The sequence below is a fragment of the Grampus griseus genome (assembly GCF_964374135.1).
Source record: "Grampus griseus genome assembly, chromosome: 2".
Lineage (NCBI taxonomy): Eukaryota > Metazoa > Chordata > Mammalia > Artiodactyla > Delphinidae > Grampus > Grampus griseus.
In genome coordinates, this window is record NC_139018.1 from 116,817,343 (window position 1) to 116,835,253 (window position 17,911).

General features: G+C 47.5%; 1 protein-coding gene across 2 annotated transcripts; it reads left to right on the forward strand.

Moving 5' to 3' along the window:
* The first annotated feature begins 222 nt into the window (after positions 1-222).
* LOC309818549 (cytochrome P450 1A2) lies at positions 223-6,939 on the forward strand. 2 transcript variants are annotated; one of them, XM_082648295.1, is made up of 7 exons: positions 223-288; positions 1,584-2,423; positions 3,008-3,128; positions 3,600-3,689; positions 3,966-4,089; positions 5,243-5,329; positions 6,264-6,939. In XM_082648295.1, the coding sequence occupies exons 2-7, from the start codon at positions 1,593-1,595 to the stop codon at positions 6,559-6,561; spliced, it is 1,551 nt and encodes a 516-aa protein (XP_082504421.1). In that variant the 5' UTR covers positions 223-288; positions 1,584-1,592; the 3' UTR covers positions 6,562-6,939. The 2 variants fall into 2 exon arrangements, with proteins under 2 accessions (XP_082504421.1, XP_082504422.1); XM_082648296.1 differs by lacking the exon at positions 5,243-5,329.
* The last annotated feature ends 10,972 nt before the right edge of the window (positions 6,940-17,911 follow it).

Sequence of the window (17,911 nt, forward strand, 5' to 3'; positions counted from 1 at the left end):
CCTCCAGACTCTGGACCCTGAAAGGAGCTGGACATTCCTCCCCAGGGACATAGTACCTATCCCCAGAAGAGCTGCCCCTGGGCCCTGGGAGGTAGGTGGAGCTGAGGGATCATGGCCCAAGGCCAAGAGCTGATCCTTTCAACTTTTTTTGGTGACTTTGATATCAGGTGACCAGGACAGCAAGGCCAACCTGATTGGGGTGGTAGTTATGAAAGGCCACTCACCCGGAGCCAGAAGCTCCGTATCAGCTTCCACAATCCTGCTGATCTCAAGCACCTGCCTCTACAGGTACCTTTCTTGGGCTCATTTCTTAGCCCTTGGGATTCCCCATCAAAAATCCTGGGAACCAGTGGAGATGGAGGGATGGGGGGAACACTGGGTTAGGTGTAGGAGGTCTGAGTTCTGGTTTGTTTTTTTTTTTTTTTTGGTTGCATTGGGTCTTCATTGCTGCACGTGGGCTTTCTCTAGTTGCGGCGAGCGGGGCCTTCTCTTATTGCGGAGCACAGACTCTAAGCACTCGGGCTTCAGTAGTTGCATGTGGGCTCAGTAGTTATGGCTCACGAGCTCTAGAGCGCAGTCTCAGTAGCTGTGGCGCATGGGCTTAGTTGCTCTGCGGCATGTGAGATCTTTCTGGACCAGGGCTCAAACCCGTGTCCCCTGAAATGGCAGGTGGATTCTTAACCACTGTGCCACCAGGGAAGTCCTGAGTTCTAGTTCTTGCTGCCCAGCTCCAGACTTTGGTTTCCCCATTTTTAAATGAGAAGCTTGGACTGGGCCACCTCTAAGGACCCTTAGTGTGACTGGATTGAAGAGGTGGGTAGGGCTCCCCACCTGGCATGAGGGCAGCCCTGGCCCTGGCTGCAGCCCAACCTCAGCCTTCCAGACTGTGAGAGGATGGGGCAGGGGGTTGGACTTCCCTGGTGGTCCAGTGGTTAGGACTCCATGCCTCCACTGCAGGGGGCACAGGTTTGATCACTGGTTTGGGAACTAAGATTCCCACATGCTGTGCCGCACAGCCAAAAAAAGAAAAAGACTCTGAGAGAATGGGGACTTGTCCTTGGAGGAGGTGTCCTGGTTGGTCTTGATAAAGAATGCCCTGGGGAAGGGGGCATCAGAAGCCATTTGCATCAGCCCTGGGACCTTGATCCCATCAGTGTTGCTAGCGGGGAGCAGCTCCCTGTTCCGAGGGTATGAGGAGGTATCAGCAGGAAGGGTCCCCGCGGTACAATGCCCAGCATACACCCTGCACTGGGGTCCACAAGAGTGCTCCGTTTTGAAGTGATCACTCCAGCCTCAGAATTGGTAACAGGTGATGGGCAGAGGGGATGGCCAGGGCTGGGATTTCAGACGCTCAAGTTGGGAATCTCAGGGCTCTTTTCCAGCGCTCAGATTCTGTGATACACCATGGGTGAGCTCCTGGGATGAACAATCCATGTAATTTAGTGAATGCAACTTAGTCTTTCCGGTGTCCAGCTGGGAGCCCAGCACAGAACATGTACAAGTGTTTATTGACTGAGTAAATGAATGAATGAGTGGCTCTATCTCGTCCCTCAGTCTGGCTCCTCCGTTCTCTTCCCCTGTAGTTGGTACAAATGGCATTGTCCCAGGCCACTCCCTTCTCAGCCACAGAGCTTCTCCTGGCCTCTGCCACCTTCTGCTTGGTATTCTGGGTGGTCAGGGCCTGGCAGCCTCGGGTCCCTAAAGGCCTGAAGAGTCCACCAGGGCCCTGGAGCTGGCCCCTGATCGGGCACGTGCTGACCTTGGGGAAGAGCCCACACTTGGCCCTGTCGCGGCTGAGCCAGCGCTATGGAGACGTGCTGCAGATCCGCATTGGCTGCACACCCGTGCTGGTGCTCAGCGGCCTGGACACCATCCGGCAGGCCCTGGTGCGGCAGGGTGATGATTTCAAGGGCCGGCCTGACCTCTACAGCTTCACCTTAGTCGGTGATGGCCAGAGTATGACCTTCAACCCAGACTCTGGACCAGTGTGGGCTGCCCGGCGACGCCTGGCCCAGAATGCTCTCAACTCCTTCTCCGTTGCCTCAGACCCGGCTTCCTCATCCTCCTGCTACCTGGAGATGCATGTGCACAAGGAGGCTGAGGCCCTCATCAGCAAGTTCCAGGAGCTGATGGCAGGACCTGGGCGCTTTGACCCCTATGACCACGTGGTGGTGTCCGTGGCCAAGGTCATTGGTGCCATGTGCTTCGGGCAGCACTTCCCCCAGAGCAGTGAGCAGATGGTCAGCCTTGTGACAAACACCCATGATTTCGTGGAGACTGCCTCCTCCGGGAGCCCCGTGGACTTCTTCCCCATCCTTAAATACCTGCCCAACCCTGCTCTGCAAAAGTACAAGAGCTTCAACCAGAGGTTCCTGCAGTTCCTGCGGAAAATGGTCCAGGAGTGCTATCAGGACTTTGACAAGGTAAGCCCAGGGTACGGGAAGTGTGAGGGCACCCAAGAGTCTGTGTGTGGCCCCTCTTACCCAGCTCCAAGGTACCCACACACCTGGTATGCAGCCAAGGCCTAGGAAGGCTCTGGGACATCTCAGATCACCTGAGTGACCTGGAGCCAAGCCCTCTCCCTCTCTGGCCTCAGTTTCTTCATGCCTATAGCCTCCCTCTCAGGGCTGCTCAAAGCCCCAGAGAGATAAGGTCATGAATGGGGCCCTGGCAGAGCCCTGTAATGTGGGGTGCTGTTATCATGAGAAGGCTTTTGTTCTGCTGGAAACTGAACCCAGACAGAGACTAATTCCCAGCTCGGGTGTCACCTTACTTCCCTGTACTCACCCCAACCTCCCTCTCTGAAATTGGACCCCTGGGGTTATTGGGAGGAAAAGTCAATGGGGCATGACATGATACTTTAAGTCCTACCTTGGGCTGCTACCAGCTCCTGTCGTGAGCTCAACCCACTGCCCAGAGGCCAGCTGTCAGTGCCAGATGGGATGGGGCAAGGTCCAGACTTCCACCCCAGAAGTGCTGGGGTGCTCCTAAGCTTGTGCCCCCTCAGAACAGAGTCCAGGACATCGTAGGTGCCCTGTTCAAGCACTACGAGGATAACTCCAGAGCTAGTGGGGGCCTCATGCTCCAGAAGAAGACTGTCAACCTTGTCAACGACATCTTTGGAGCCGGTAGGAGCCAGACCCCTGCCCCTCCATCCCTCAGTGCCTGCTGTTCACACACAGCCTTGCCCAGCCCCGGGGTCCATCAGATAACTCACCAACTACATGTCAGATGATGCAGGACACAGAGACCAGGCCCAGGCTCAAGGTTTGAGCCCAGGCTGTACCACCAACTCCCAGTGAAAACTCAGCCAAGTCCCTCTCCTCCTCTGGGCCTCAGTTTCCCCAACTAAACAATAAAGGCTTCTCTGGACTGTAAGTCTAGGCCCTTGTAATTCCAGCAACTAATCATGAAAGCAGTGACTCAAGTTTGTGCTGAGGTGACTCCACCTCTGCCCTTAGAAAATTCAGGGTGAGGGGCTTTGGGGGAAAAGGAGGCAGAGAAAGACAATGTTTGCTACATACATGGTGGGTGCTTGGTAAATGCTGCCTTCTTGTTCCTGTCTTCCTTTCTTCCTCACCTTGCCCCATGCTGCCCAGGGCTTGATCCGATCACAACAGCCATCTCCTGGAGCCTTCTGTACCTTGTGACAAATCCTGAGATACAGAGGAAGATCCAGGAGGAGCTGGGTATGTAGTGTCCCCTAACCCTCTGGTGGAGAGAAGCCCTGGGGTCCCAGGTCATCTGTTCAATCTACATATAGCTGTTATGTATCTACTAAGTACAAGCCCTGGGCATACAATGGTGCCCACCCTTGCCTAGAGGATACTGGGGGGGTCAGTGGGTCTCAGACCTGTAAACAGACATAGTACCACATAGAGTGACACCTGGTGTGATTGGGGATGCAGATGCCATGGAGCAGTCAGGACAACCCCTAAGCCTTGTCCGTCCTCTGTGTTCTGCAGACACAGTGATTGGCAGGGAGCGGCGGCCCCGGCTCTCTGACAGATCCCAGCTGCCTTATTTGGAGGCCTTCATCCTGGAGACCTTCCGACACTCCTCCTTCGTCCCCTTCACCATCCCCCACAGGTGAGGCCTGCCTATTCTGCCCTCCCACCTCTGAAATCATTGCCATGTTTTCTCCCCAGCTTCTCAGCCCTGGCCCTGGTCAGACCTCAGCATCTCCTTCCTGGCCATGACACCAGATTCCTCACAGACCTTGGCCTCTACTCTGCCCCCATCCAGTCCAAACATGATCAAAGTATCCGGCTCTCAGGAGAAAAACCACACTTCTGACCTCAGGCCTCATTCACCTCTGCTCACATTCCCTCCCTACAGGTACTCTCAACCCCGCCAGGCTGGCCTCACCATCCCTTACAAGCATGAACCAGCCAGCCTCCAATTTTGCTTATGTTGGACCTTCTGCTTGGAAGGTCTACAGTCTTCTCTGGCTACCAGAATCCTATCCTACCTTATCCTGACACAAATTTCCTCTCCCCTAGAAGACTTTCTTGATTCATCCAGCTGGCATAACTTCATTCTGATATTTTGTAGGACTTACAGCCATTGGTCCTTGATTAGGTCCTGGGATTTTAACAATGCCAAGAGAGTTAGTGAACACTTACTTCAGCCCATATTTTGGTCTAGTTATGCCCAGAGGAAGAGGCCTGATGCCTCAGCCAAGCTGGGGACTCCCCAGGACTGGCCCAGACTGCCTGTTTCTTGGCTCCAGAGAATGGCCAAGGGCACAGCTGGGTACAGAGAAAAGTTTAGTAAACTTTGTTGAAGAACAGGGTCTGAGAAAGGGGAAGAATAATTTCAACCCTTCCTTGCCCCTGCTATTCCCTCCTAGTGTATGGTATAGAAACCATGGTGGACAGGCTATTGGAGTGGGGTGAAGGAGCAAGAACCTCTGCGGGGGGGTGGGTATAAATCAGGAGTTTGGGATTAATATATACACAACTACTATATGTAAAATAGATAAACAACAAAAACCTACTGTATAGCAAAGGGAACTATATTCGATATCTTGTAATAACCTATAATGGAAAAAACCTGAAAAAGAATATATAGGTATATATATGGCTGAATCACTTTGCTGTACATCTGAAACTAACACAACATTGTAAATTAACTATAGTCAACTTTTTTTTTAATTGTTAAAAAGAAAAAAAACAACCTCCCAGAGACACATCCCAGTTTTCCAGCCCATGAGCCTGACAGAGCCCTCTTCCCTCCTTAGCACAATAAGGGACACAACACTGAATGGCTTCTACATCCCCAAGGAACGCTGTGTCTTCATAAACCAGTGGCAGGTCAATCATGACCCGTGAGTACATATCCCCCACTGAAAAATGTGTGAAGTTCAGCAGTCAGGAAGGCTGTTTGTCCCCCTAGGAACTGGTTATACAATAAGGGAATGGTGCCTCGATGGCTCTGCAGCCTGCTCTAAGGGACAAAATTTAGGTCCATGTTTCTCAAACTTTAGTGCATTGACCAGGAAGTTGGTTTTAGATTTCGGTGCCCAGTCCCCCGAGATTCCTCTTCGGTAGGTAAGGTGGAGTATCTCAGGTGATTCTGATGTGAATGGCTTAGGGACCTCTTTGGAAAATCTCACTTTATAGGTAGGAGGATCATATAATTTACCATCCAAACTAGGGCACTTCTGCATGTGAAAAAGGATGCTGTAAATAATTACTCCAAAACAATAAGCATAAACCAGGATGGACGGTTGATTCCCCTTGTATATTGAGTAGGATAGAGATGGACATGTGTTCCTTCTTTTAATTTCTTTTAGTTAAAGTATTATTTCTTTAAAATAAAAAATTAATATTAAGGCTTCCCTGGTGCCACAGTAGTTGAGAGTCCGCTTGCTGATGCAGGGGACACGGGCTCGTGTCCTGGTCCGGGAAGATCCCACATGCCGCAGAGCGGCTGGGCCCGTGAGCCATGGCCGCTGAGCCTGGGCGTCCGGAGCCTGTGCTCCGCAATGGGAGAGGCCACAACAGCGAGAGGCCCGCGTACAGCAAAAATAATAATAATAATAAATAAATAAATAAATAATGTTAAAAAGCACTATTTTCAAGGCTGGTGATTTTAGAGAGAGCTATGTAAAAGAAATAAACATCAAAATACAGTTTGGCCCCTTTCCCCACTCTCCTTTCATTGCACTAGATCCACTCTAACACAGATGTCCCCCGCCCAGGCCTTTCCCAAAGAGCCTCCCCAGCCCAGAGATACCACTTCCTCTGTTCATCTCGCAGGAAGCTGTGGGAGGACCCATCTGAGTTCCGGCCGGAGAGATTCCTCACTGCCCATGATACCACCATCAGCAAGACCTTGAGTGAGAAAATAATGCTCTTCGGCATGGGCAAGCGCCGGTGCATAGGGGAGGTCCTGGCCAAGTGGGAGATCTTCCTCTTCCTGGCCATCTTGCTTCAGCAGCTGGAGTTCAGTGTGCCACCAGGTGTGAAAGTGGACCTAACCCCTACCTACGGGCTGACAATGAAGCCTGCCCCCTGCGAGCATATCCAGGCACGGCTGCGCTTCCCCATCAAGTGAAGAAGTTACCAGCATTCTGAGGCAGAGGGAAGGGTGGAGGTCACTGAGGAAACTTTGTTTCTTTTCTTTTCTTTTTTTTTAACTAACAGCTTTATAGATATAATTCATAGACCATATAATTCACCTCCTTAAAGTATACGATCCAATGGCTTTTAGTATATCACAGAGTTGTGCTATCACACCACAATCAATCTTAGGACCTTCTCATCACCCAGTAAAGAAACCCATACCCCTCAGCAGTCACTCCCCATCTCCCCCTAACCCACCTTCCCTACCCCGCTAGCGTTAGAAAACTACTAATCTACTTTCTGTGTGTACAGATTTGCCTACTCTGGGCATTTCATATAAATGCAATTATACAATAAATGGTCTTTTGTGACTGGCTTCTTCACTTAGCATGATGTTTTCAAAGTTCATCCATGTTGTAGTATGTGTCAGTAAGCCCTGTTTTCTTGAGTCCTGAGACTAGGCTCAGTTCACTATTCTTACTTCTTTCCTGTATGATTCACGTCTTGGAACACTTGAAGGGAACAGAGAGGAAGGGACCCAGCCTTGTAGGCCAAACGCAGATGGGTGAAGGGGGATCCCTCATGCCCTATCCTCAAAAGGTAGAGAACATCTGACCTCGCACAATGTTCTGATTTGTTCATCCATAGCTAGGGGAAGTAAGCCCCCCAGAAGTGCTTGGGTTACCTGCAAAAAGCGCAGGTCCCATCAAAAGGGGACTATCAAAAGAGTGAAAAGAGGGCTTCCCTGGTGGCACAGTGGTTGACAGTCCACCTGCCAATGCAGGGGACACGGGTTCGTGCCCCGGTCCGGGAAGATCCCACATGCCGTGTTGTGGCTGGGCCCGTGAGCCATGGCCGCTGAGCCTGCGCGTCCGGAGCCTGTGCTCCGCGGCGGGAGAGGCCACAACAGTGAGAGGCCCGCATACCGAAAAAAAGAAAAAAAAAAGAGTGAAAAGATAAGCCACAGAATGGGAGAAAATATTTGCAATTCACATATCTGTAAAGGATTAATATCCAAAGTATATAAGGAACTCCTACAAATCAACAACAAAAAAAACAAACAACCCAATTTTTAAAATGGGCAAAAAAGTGGTGATCATTTTGTAATGTATAGAAATATCGAATCACTATGTTGGGCATCAGGAACTAACATAGTTTTGTAGGTCAGTTATACTTCAAAAAAACAAACAAACAAACTCATAGAAAAAGAGATTAGATTTGTGGTTACCAGAGGTAGGGGGAGGGCAGGGGAATTTGAATGAAGGTGGTCAAAAGGTACAAATTTCCAGTAATAAGATAAATAAATAAGTACTAAGAATGTAATGTACAATGTGATTAATATAATTAACACTGCTCTACATTATATATGAAAGTTGTTAAGAGAGTAAATCCTAAAAGTTCTCATCACAAGAAAACTTTTTTCTATTTCTTTAATTTTTTTGTATCTATACAAGATGATAGATGTTCACTAAACTTACTGTGATAATCATTTCATGATGTTTGTAAGTCAAATCATTATGCTGTACACCTTAAACTTATATCATGCTGTATGTCAATCATATCTCAACAAAACTAAAAGGAAAAAAGACAAACAGAAATGGGCAAAAGACTTGGATAAACAGTTCTCTAAAGAAGATATGCAAATGGACAAGTACATGAAAAAACACTCAACATTATTAGTTATTAGGGACATGCAAATCAAAAACACGATGAGGTACCATTTCACACCTACTAGAATGGCTACAATAAAAATTAAAAACTAGGGACTTCCCTGGTGGCGCAGAGGTTAAGAATCTGCCTGCCAATGCAGGAGACATGGGCTCGAGCCCTGGTCCAAGAAGATCCCACGTGCCGCGGAACAACTAAGCCCAAGCGCCGCAACTACTGAAGCCCGCGCGCCTAGATCCGGTTCTCCGCAACAAGAGAAGCTACCGCAGTGAGAAGTCCACGAACCGCAACGATAAATAAATAAATAAATAAAAATTAAAAACTAGAGAGCTATTTGGGAATTCCCTGGCGGTCCAGTGGTTAGGACTCCGCACTTCCACTGCAGGGGGCCCACGTTCTATCCCTGATTGGGGAACTAAGATCCTGCAAGCCGCGTGGTGTAGCCAAAAACGAAAAACAAACAAACAAAAAAACCCGCTAGACTGTGATCATATGATCACCTCAATAGATGCAGAAAAAGCATTTGACAAAATTCAACATCCATTTATGATAAAAACAAAAACCCTCCCAACAAAGTGGTTATAGAGGGGATGTACCTCAACATAATAAAGGCCATATATGATAAGCTCACAGTTAACATCATACTCAGTGGTGAAAGCTAAAAGCTTTCTTCTAAGATCAGGAACAAGACAAGGATGCCCACTATCACCACTTTTATTCAACATAGTATTGGAAGTCCTAGCTAGAGCATTTAGGCAAGAAAAAGAAATAAAAAAGCATCCAAATTGGAAAGGAAGAAGTAAAACTGTCCTATTTGCAGATGACATGATATATATAGAAAACCCTAGACTCCACTAAAAAATCTGTTAGAGGGCTTCCCTGGTGACGCAGTGGTTGAGAGTCCGCCTGCCAATGCAGGGGACACGGGTTCGTGCCCTGGTCCAGGAAGATCCCACATGCTGTGGAGCAGCTGGGCCTGTGAGCCATGGCCGCTGGGCCTGCGCGTCCGGAGTCTGTGCTCCGCAACGGGAGAGGCCACAACAGTGAGAGGCCCACGTACTGCAAAAAAAAAAAAAAAAAGATTGTTAGAAATTATAAACAAATTCAGTAAAATTTCAGGATACAAAATCAATATATAATTATCTGTTGTATTTCTATACATTGATAACAAACTATTGGAAAGAGAAATTAAGAAAACAACCTCATTGCTTCAAAAAGAATAAAATATCTACAAATAAATTTAACTAAGGAGGTAAAAGACCCATACACTGAAAACTATATGACACTGGTGAAAGAAATTGAAGAAGACAAATAAATGGAAAGATATTCTGTGCTCATGGATTGGAAGAATTAATATTGTAAAATGTCCATACTGTCCAAAGCAATCTACAGATTCAAGACAATCCCTATCAAACTTCCAATGGCATTTTTCACAGCTATAGAACAAACAATCCTAAAATTTGCATGGAAGCATAAAAAACATCCCGAATGACCAAAGCAATCTTGAGAAGGAAGAATACAGCTGGAGGCATCATGATCCCTGATTTCAAACTGTATTACAAAGATATAGTAATCAAAAGAGTATGGTATTGGCATAAAAACAGACACATGGATCAATGGAACAGAATAGAGAGACCAGAAATAAATCCATGCATATATGGTCAATCAATTTATTACAAAGGAGCCACAAATATCCAATGGGGAAAGGATAGCCTCTTCAACAACTGGTGTTGGGAATGCTGGACAGCCACATGCAAACGAATGAAACTGGACCACTATCTCACACAATACACAAAAATTAATTCAAAATGGATCAAAGATTTGTCCATAAGGCCTGAAACCATAAAACTCCTAAAAGGAAACACAAGTGGTAAGCTTCTTGACATCGATCTTGGTGATGATTTTTTGGGTTTGATACCAAAGGCAAAGGCAGCAAAAGCAAAGATAAACAAACAGGACTACATCAAACTAAAAACCTTTTGCATAGTAAAGGAAACCATCAACAAAATAAAAAGGCAACTGACAGAATAGGAGGAAATATTTGCAAATCATATATCTGATATTTTGGTTAACATCCAAAATATATAAAAACTCACACAATGCAGTAGCAAAACCCCCAAACAGTCCAATTTAAAAATGGGCAGAGGAACTGAACAGACATTTTTCCAAAGAAGACAGACAGATAGCCAACAGATAAATGAAAGGTGGTCAATACCACCAATCATCAGGGAAATACAAATCAAAGCCACAATGAGATATCACCTCACATCTGTCAGAACGGCTATTATCCATCCATCCAACGGTCCATCAATGGATGAATGAATAAAGAAAATATGGGATATATATATTATGATTATATATATTTATAATTCAGCCATAAAAAGGAAGTCTTGCAATTTACAACATGAATGAATCTTGAGGGCATTCTGCTAAGTGAAATAAGTCAGGCGGAGAAAGCCAAATACCATATCAACTCACTTATATGTGAAATCCAAAAACAAACAAACAAAAACCCCCAACACCCCCAAACAAACAAAAAGACCAAGCTCATGGGTATAGAGAACAAATTGGTGGTTGCCAGAGGTTCGGGTGAGGGCAGGGGGTGCAAAATGGGTCAAGGGTGTTAAAAAGTACAAACTTCCAGACATAAAATAAATAAGTAATGGGAATGTAATATACAGCATGGTGACTAGTGTTAACAATATTATACTGAATATTTGAAACTTGTTAAGAGAGTAAATCTTAAAAGTTCTCATCACAAGAAAAAAATTGTAACTGCGTGGTGGCTGTTAACTAGATTTATTGTGGTGATCATTTTGCAATATATACAAGTATTGAATTATTATGTTTTGCACCTGACACTAATATAATGTTATACGTCAATTATATATCAATTTTAAAAATGGACATTAATGTGTTGGTGAGGACATGGGAAAATTGTGACCCTTGTGCATTACAAGTGGGAATATAAAATGGTACCGTCCCTGTGGAAAATGCTTTGGTAGTTCCTCAAAAAGTTAAGCATATAGGGGCTTGCCTGGTGGCGCAGTGGTTGAGAGTCCGCCTGCCGATGCAAGGGACACAGGTTCATGCCCCGGTCCGGGAAGATCCCACATGCCGCAGAGCGGCTGGGCCTGTGAGCCATGGCCGCTGAGCCTGCGCGTCCGGAGGCTGTGCTCCGCAATGGGAGAGGCTACAACAGTGAGAGGCCGGCGTACCACAAAAAAAAAAAAAAAAAAGTTTAGCATATAATTACGTATAACCCAACAAGTTCACTCCTAGGTGTCTACCCAAAAGAATTGAAAACAGGTGTTCAAACAAAAACTGGCACAGGAATGTTCATAGCAGCATTATTCTCAATAATCAAAAGGTGGAAACAAAGAGTGTCCAACAACAGATATATGGATACATAAAATGTAGCCTAGACATACAATGGAATATTATTCAGCCATAAAAAGGAATGGCATTCTGATGCATTCTACAACACGGGTAAACTTTGAAAACATTATACCAAGTGAAATAAGCCAGGTACAAAAGGACAAATACCGTATGATTCCACTTACATGAGGTATCTAGATTAGGCAAATTTACAGAGAAAGAAAGTATTATAGAGGTTACCAGGGCTGAGGCAGGTGAGGTGGGGAGGGAAGAATAGAGAGTTATTGTTTAATGAGTGCAGGGTTTCTGTTTGGGACAATGAAAAAGTTCTAGAAATGAATAGTAGTGATAGTGGCACAGCATTGTGAATATACTTAATGCCACTGAATTATACACTTAAAAGTGGTTAAAATGGTAAATTTTATGTATATTTTACCACAAATTTTTTTTTTATCTTTTGGCCCCACCACACAGCATATGGGATCTTAGTTCCCTGACCAGGAATCGAACCTGCACCCTCTTCATTGGCAGCATGGAGTCTTAACCACTGGACTGCCAGGGAAGTCCCTTACTACAATTTTTTTTTTTGTACATCTTTATTGGAGTATAATTGCTTTACAATGGCGTGTTAGTTTCTGCTTTATAACAAAGTGAATCAGTTATACATATACATATGTTCCCATATCTATTTCCTCTTGTGTCTCCCTCCCTCCCACCCTCCCTATCCCACCCCTCTAGGTGGTCACAAAACACCGAGTTGATCTCCCTGTGCTACGCGGCTGCTTCCCACTAGCTATCTATTTTACGTTTGGTAGTGTATATATGTCCATGCCACTCTCTCACTTTGTCACAGCTTACCCTTCCCCCTCCCCATATCCTCAAGTCCATTCTCTAGTAGGTCTGTGTCTTTATTCCTGTCTTACCCCTAGGTTCTTCATGACCTTTTTTTTTTCTTAGATTCCATATATATGTGTTACGTGTCTTTCTCTTTCTGACTTACTTCACTCTGTATGACAGACTCTAGGTCCTTCCAACCTTACCACAATTTTTAAAGGCAAGTAACACAATAAAACATTGTGTACAATAAAAAACAAGCATCAAAACCATGAAAAGACATGGAGGAACTTTAAATGCATATTGCTAAGTGAAAGAAGCCAATCTGAAAAGGTTACCTATTTTACGAATCCAACTATATGACATCCTGGAAAAGGCAAAACTATGGAGACCATCAGTGGTTGCCAGGATTTCAGGGGTGAGGGGGTGGGTGGGAGGAGGGGGAGATGAACACGTGGAACACAGAGAGTTTTTAGGGCAGTGAAACGATTCTGTATGATACTGTAATGGTGGGTACACAGCATTATACATTTGTCAAAACCCAAAGAATGTACAACATGGGCTTCCCTGGTGGCGCGGTGGTTGAGAGTCCGCCTGCCGATGCAGGGGACGTGGGTTCATGCACCGGTCCGGGAAGATCCCACATGCCGTGGAGCGGCTAGGCCCGTGAGCCATGGCCACTGAGCCTGCGCGTCCGGAGCCTGTGCTCTGCAACGGGAGAGGCCACAACAGTGAGAGGCCCGTGTACCGCAAAAAAAAAAAAAAAGAATGTACAACACAAAGCGTGAACCCTAATGTAAACTATGGACTCTAGTTAATAAAAGTTTATCAATACTGGTTCATCAATTGTAAAATAATTACCTACTAATGCAAGATGTTAATAACAGGGAAAACTGGGAGCAGGGAGAGCAGGTACATGCGCACTCTTGGTACCTTCTGCTCATTTTTGTATAACCTACAACTGCTCCAAAACTAAAGTCTATCAATTAAAAACTCAAAAGGCAAGTAATCCAATAAAATATTGGCAAAACATTAGGGAAAAAAGGCCCAGGCCTTACCCTCTCTTCCCATAGCCCTGGGGGTTGGAGCAGTCACTGTGCTCACTTCCATAGTGCCAGAGGCCCCTTTTCTGCTCCGAAGCTCCCTAATTTCACCTCCAGTGTTTCCACCTGAAAAATGGAGGCAAAGAGTTGAATTAGTTTATCTCATAAGAGCCCTAGATTCTAAGTGCATAATAAGTTTGCTTTGGTCTTCACAAAATGGAAGACCTGTTCATTATGTTTTATATGCATGAGCAAGGCCCTTCACCACTGAAAAAAATGGATACAGAGAAACAGAGCTTGAGGACGCTGAGATTTGGGCTTTGTCCTTTCCCACACACACCTGAACTGACCACTGCTTCCATATTGTCCCTCCAGCCCAAGGCTCTTTCCAAGGACATACCTTTATGCCTGGAGGGATCAACTGGGTATAGTGTGACTCCAAAGTACCCACCCTGGGGGTTGGGGATAAAGGAAGGAAAATGATGGAGGAATTCTCAGGGAGGGTCCTAGAAGGAGATAGAAGAGAATGACACAGAAAGAATGGCTGTGCCTGCACATCTATCCTGATGCCCTGTTTTCTGGAATCGCCTCATCCAGCCACATGGGCAGTAGAGCGGATCTCTGCAAAGTGAATCCTATTTTCCTATTGCCTTTTTTTTTCGATACGTGGGCCTCTTACTGTTGTGGCCTCTCCCATTGCGGAGCACAGGCTCCGGACGCGCAGACTCAGCGGCCATGGCTCACAGGCCCAGCCGCTCCGCGGCATGTGGGATCTTCCCAGACCTGGGCACGAACCCATGTCCCCTGCATCGGCAGGCGGTCTCTCAACCACTGCGTCACTAGGGAAGCCCCGTTTTTGTTTTTTTAAAGGGAACTTTATTATTTGTTTCTTTTTTTTATTTTTGGCTGCGTTGGGTCTTCATTGCTGCACGCAGGCTTTTTTTAGTTGCGGCGAGCCGTGGCTACTCTTTGTTGTCGTGTGCGGGCTTCTCATTGTGGAGACTTCTCTTGCTGCAGAGTATGCGCTCTAGGCACGCGGGCTTCAGTAGTTGTGGCATGCGGGCTCAGTAGTTGTGGCTCGCGGGCTCTAGAGTGCAGGCTCAGTAGTTGCGATGCACGGGCTTAGTTGCCCTGTGGCATGTGGGATCTTCTGGGACAAGGGCTCAAACCCGTGTCCCCTGCATTGGCAGGCGGATTCTTAACCACTGTGCCACCAGGGAAGCCCCGTCAGTTTGTTTTTGCCTTCTCTATTACTAATCAAGACTCGGCCTTATCTGTCCTACAAATCATGATTTTCTGAAATGAGATGAAAATGAGCCAGACCTCATTTTCAAAGTGTTCATCCAGTGGCAGAATTGCCTCAACATTCTGGAAATAATCACGACTGTCTGTGGCTTTGAAGAAAATAATCAATTTAAGAATCAAATCAGCCGGATTCTGTGCTAAAGTCCTGGAGGGAGGAAGCACCTCACCTGAGCTCCACTTGTCCGTCCTCAAACCCAAAGCAAACTCCTCAAGGAACCCCTTGAGGAAACTCAGCTCACCTGTCAGACAAAGGAGGCTCAGCTCTGCCCTAGGGAACTCCAGTCTGAGGGGGAAGATAGTCCTCTCCTGGGAACCTGAAGGTGAGCCCGACGTGGCCCTGTCCTGCACGTCACAAGCGGAGCGGGGAGACACAGGCCTACCTGGGGGCTCCAGTCTGAGGGGGAAATGAACCCGCTCTACAAGTCCCAGTCTGATGAGGGGGATGCAGCTCATCCCCCGGAATCTCAGGAAACACGGCCCTGTCTGAGGAAGGAGACAAACCCTTGTTCTGGGAGCTCCAGTCTGCCGGGGACACGGTCCTATCCTTCAGAGCCCCTAACTAGTGGAAAATTCCATCGAAGCACCCTAGTGGCACACGTAAAGACCCCCAACAAGCAACAAACAGACATTGCCATACTTCGTCAATCCAAGACTCAGCTCCCTGGGGAGTTTCAGGCCCAGGGGTCACTCAGGGTCACTGCCCTGTCTGGCTCCCTGTGGTCAGGAACTGGCCTGAGCCTTCTCACGCACACCTGGCCAATCTTTAACTCACTTGGGCTGGCTTAGGGCTCCCCTCTGGTCAGAGCCAAAGGAGGGGAAACTGGACATGGAGACTTTGCCCCCCACAGCAGGCTGGAGGTAGACTGCAACGGTTCTGTCCTGCCCCTTCCTGGGCAGGTCCTGGACACACACCATCCCAGGCTGTTCTCACGACAACCTCAGGAGGCAGACACCACTATAGCCCCTTTTGAGATAAGGAACGCAAGGCTCAGAAGCCCGAGCTGGGAAGTGGTTGGGGAGGGACTCAGGGCTGTGTCTCTTATACCCTGTGCAGGGTCTCTTCTCCTGCCTCACCCACATAGCCAGGACTGTTCGGATAGAACAGGGCAGCTCAGAAAGGCAACACGACCATTGAACCGTGTGCAGAGTTGGAAAGAACACTGGGCTGGAGGATTAGGAATCCTAAACTCAGGTTTTACCTGTGGGTGACCTTGGGCAAGTCCCTCCCTTTCTCTGGGCCTCAGATCCCCCATCTTCAGCCACCTCTGAGGTCTTCTCCAGCACCATAAACCTGAAGATCAGGCCATTGGCAATGACCCCTGGTCTGCCAGCCTCACTTAAGACTGTGGGCGAAATCCCGTGAGAATCTGGCAAACTGTGGGGTGCAGTGCACTGGGAAGGGGTAATCTGGTTAAGATGAAATGATGGGAAAAGCCCTGGGTTGGGAATCCCATGAAATGGTGGGAAAAGCCCTGGGCTGAGAATCCCATGTCAGCCTCACACGGAAAATTGAGTGATTTCCCTAAGTCTCCCAGCTTGTTCAGTTCAGTCTCTCAACTCCTTTTATCTCAAGCATCCACCACTAACCAGCTCTTTGCTTTACTTAACTCAGTTCAGGTTCTTGAGAAAGGAGTTTGATTGAACCAGGCCATGTGTCAGTCAGTGTTGAGTCCCCTTGGAGCAACATCTGTGTCTGGTCCAAGTAGTCACAGCACACATGCCACCTTGGCAGGTGGACCCTGCACACCAGGCCCAGGAAAGACAGTGGCACAGGAGAAAGCTTACAGAGCCACACAAAAGACTCCATTTGTTATTTTCTCCTGCCCTGCCCACCCCTCCCCATACCTTCAGTACAAAGCAATCTTGCCCTCATTCTCAGTCCTCCCTGAGACTCCAAAAGTTTAGGTTTCTTGACAAATTACTGAAAAAAAAAAATTACTATTCTTGTTTTGGCCCAGCTCATCCTTTTTCCGATAGGGACTGTGACACTGGGGTAGGTGGTCCTGCCTGGCTCCTTTTTCCCTCAGGGTGAAGGTGACCTCCTCCCAGGATCCCCTTGGTCCCTATGCAAATGAACCCAGTCACTGGGGACACCCCCCAGATCTGCCCAGATAACTCTTAGTCCAAAGGCAACTTGCTCCCCAAGGAAGGGTTTTCCAAGTGACAAAGGACTCTGAGGAGGGAGCAGACTTCTGAAAGAAGGGTGGTGAGTGCACCATCTGGGTGGGGGAAACCAGAGGCTGGATTTTCTTAGTCCAAAGTTTATATGGTTCAAAGACGCAATCCATGAGTCAGCCCTCCACCTTATCCCTGTCATTGGCTCCTGTCCCTGAGAGGGGGCTGCCACCAGAGGTCATCACACCCTGAGCCAAGTTCCCCATCCCTTAATGATCCCCTCTCTCAAAATTTGCCCCCCAAGATCCCACACTCTGGTTACGCATGTACCACGACATAACATCAGGTTCGCAGGATGCCCCTGGAATTGGGGCCGTGATTCAAGGTTGTGCAACTGTAGCAGCGGCTCTCAGGTTGTGCAGGGGAGGGGGCATTTTTGGATAGGGAGCCTACCCAACAGCCCTCAACCTGCACTGATGAGGGAAGCAGCCTCTGGTCTCCACTGAGGCCACCTGTGCCCTCCCTGCTAGCCCTGCGTGCCAGCAGATGTTTCTAGTATTAGAAGGACGACATGGTGATACTTGATATGCTTCCCCAAACCACCCCCTCACCTGTGTGCATCCTCTATGCTATCCTGGGCCAGTAATTAATGATAAGAGTCTAATCCCCAGCAGGGCCTGGGAAAGGGAAAGGGGATAAGGTAGGAGGCTGGCTCACAAAGAGAGGCCTAAATCCCAGCTCGCCCACTAATGCTGGGCCAGTTGCATAACCTTCCTGAGTCTAGATTTTCTCAGCTTGCAACTGGGGATGATAATCCTACCCCACAGGGTTGGGGAGGGCCTAATGAGATGGAGTGTGTAAAGCGTCAGGTATTAAATCAATGCTACACACACACACACACACACACACACACACATGCACGCACACCAGGAATGCTGGGAAAGGTGGTCTGGGGGCAGGACTGAACCCGCGACATGGGCATGGCATGTGCAGCTGTGC

Coding starts and splice junctions, on each gene's coding strand:
- LOC309818549 (XM_082648295.1), top strand. CDS start 1,593: ATGGCATTGTCCCAGGCCACTCCCTTCTCAGCCACAGAGCTTCTCCTG. Junction 3,129..3,599: donor CAACGACATCTTTGGAGCCG/GTAGGAGCCAGA, acceptor CATGCTGCCCAG/GGCTTGATCCGATCACAACA. Junction 3,690..3,965: donor GAAGATCCAGGAGGAGCTGG/GTATGTAGTGTC, acceptor TGTGTTCTGCAG/ACACAGTGATTGGCAGGGAG.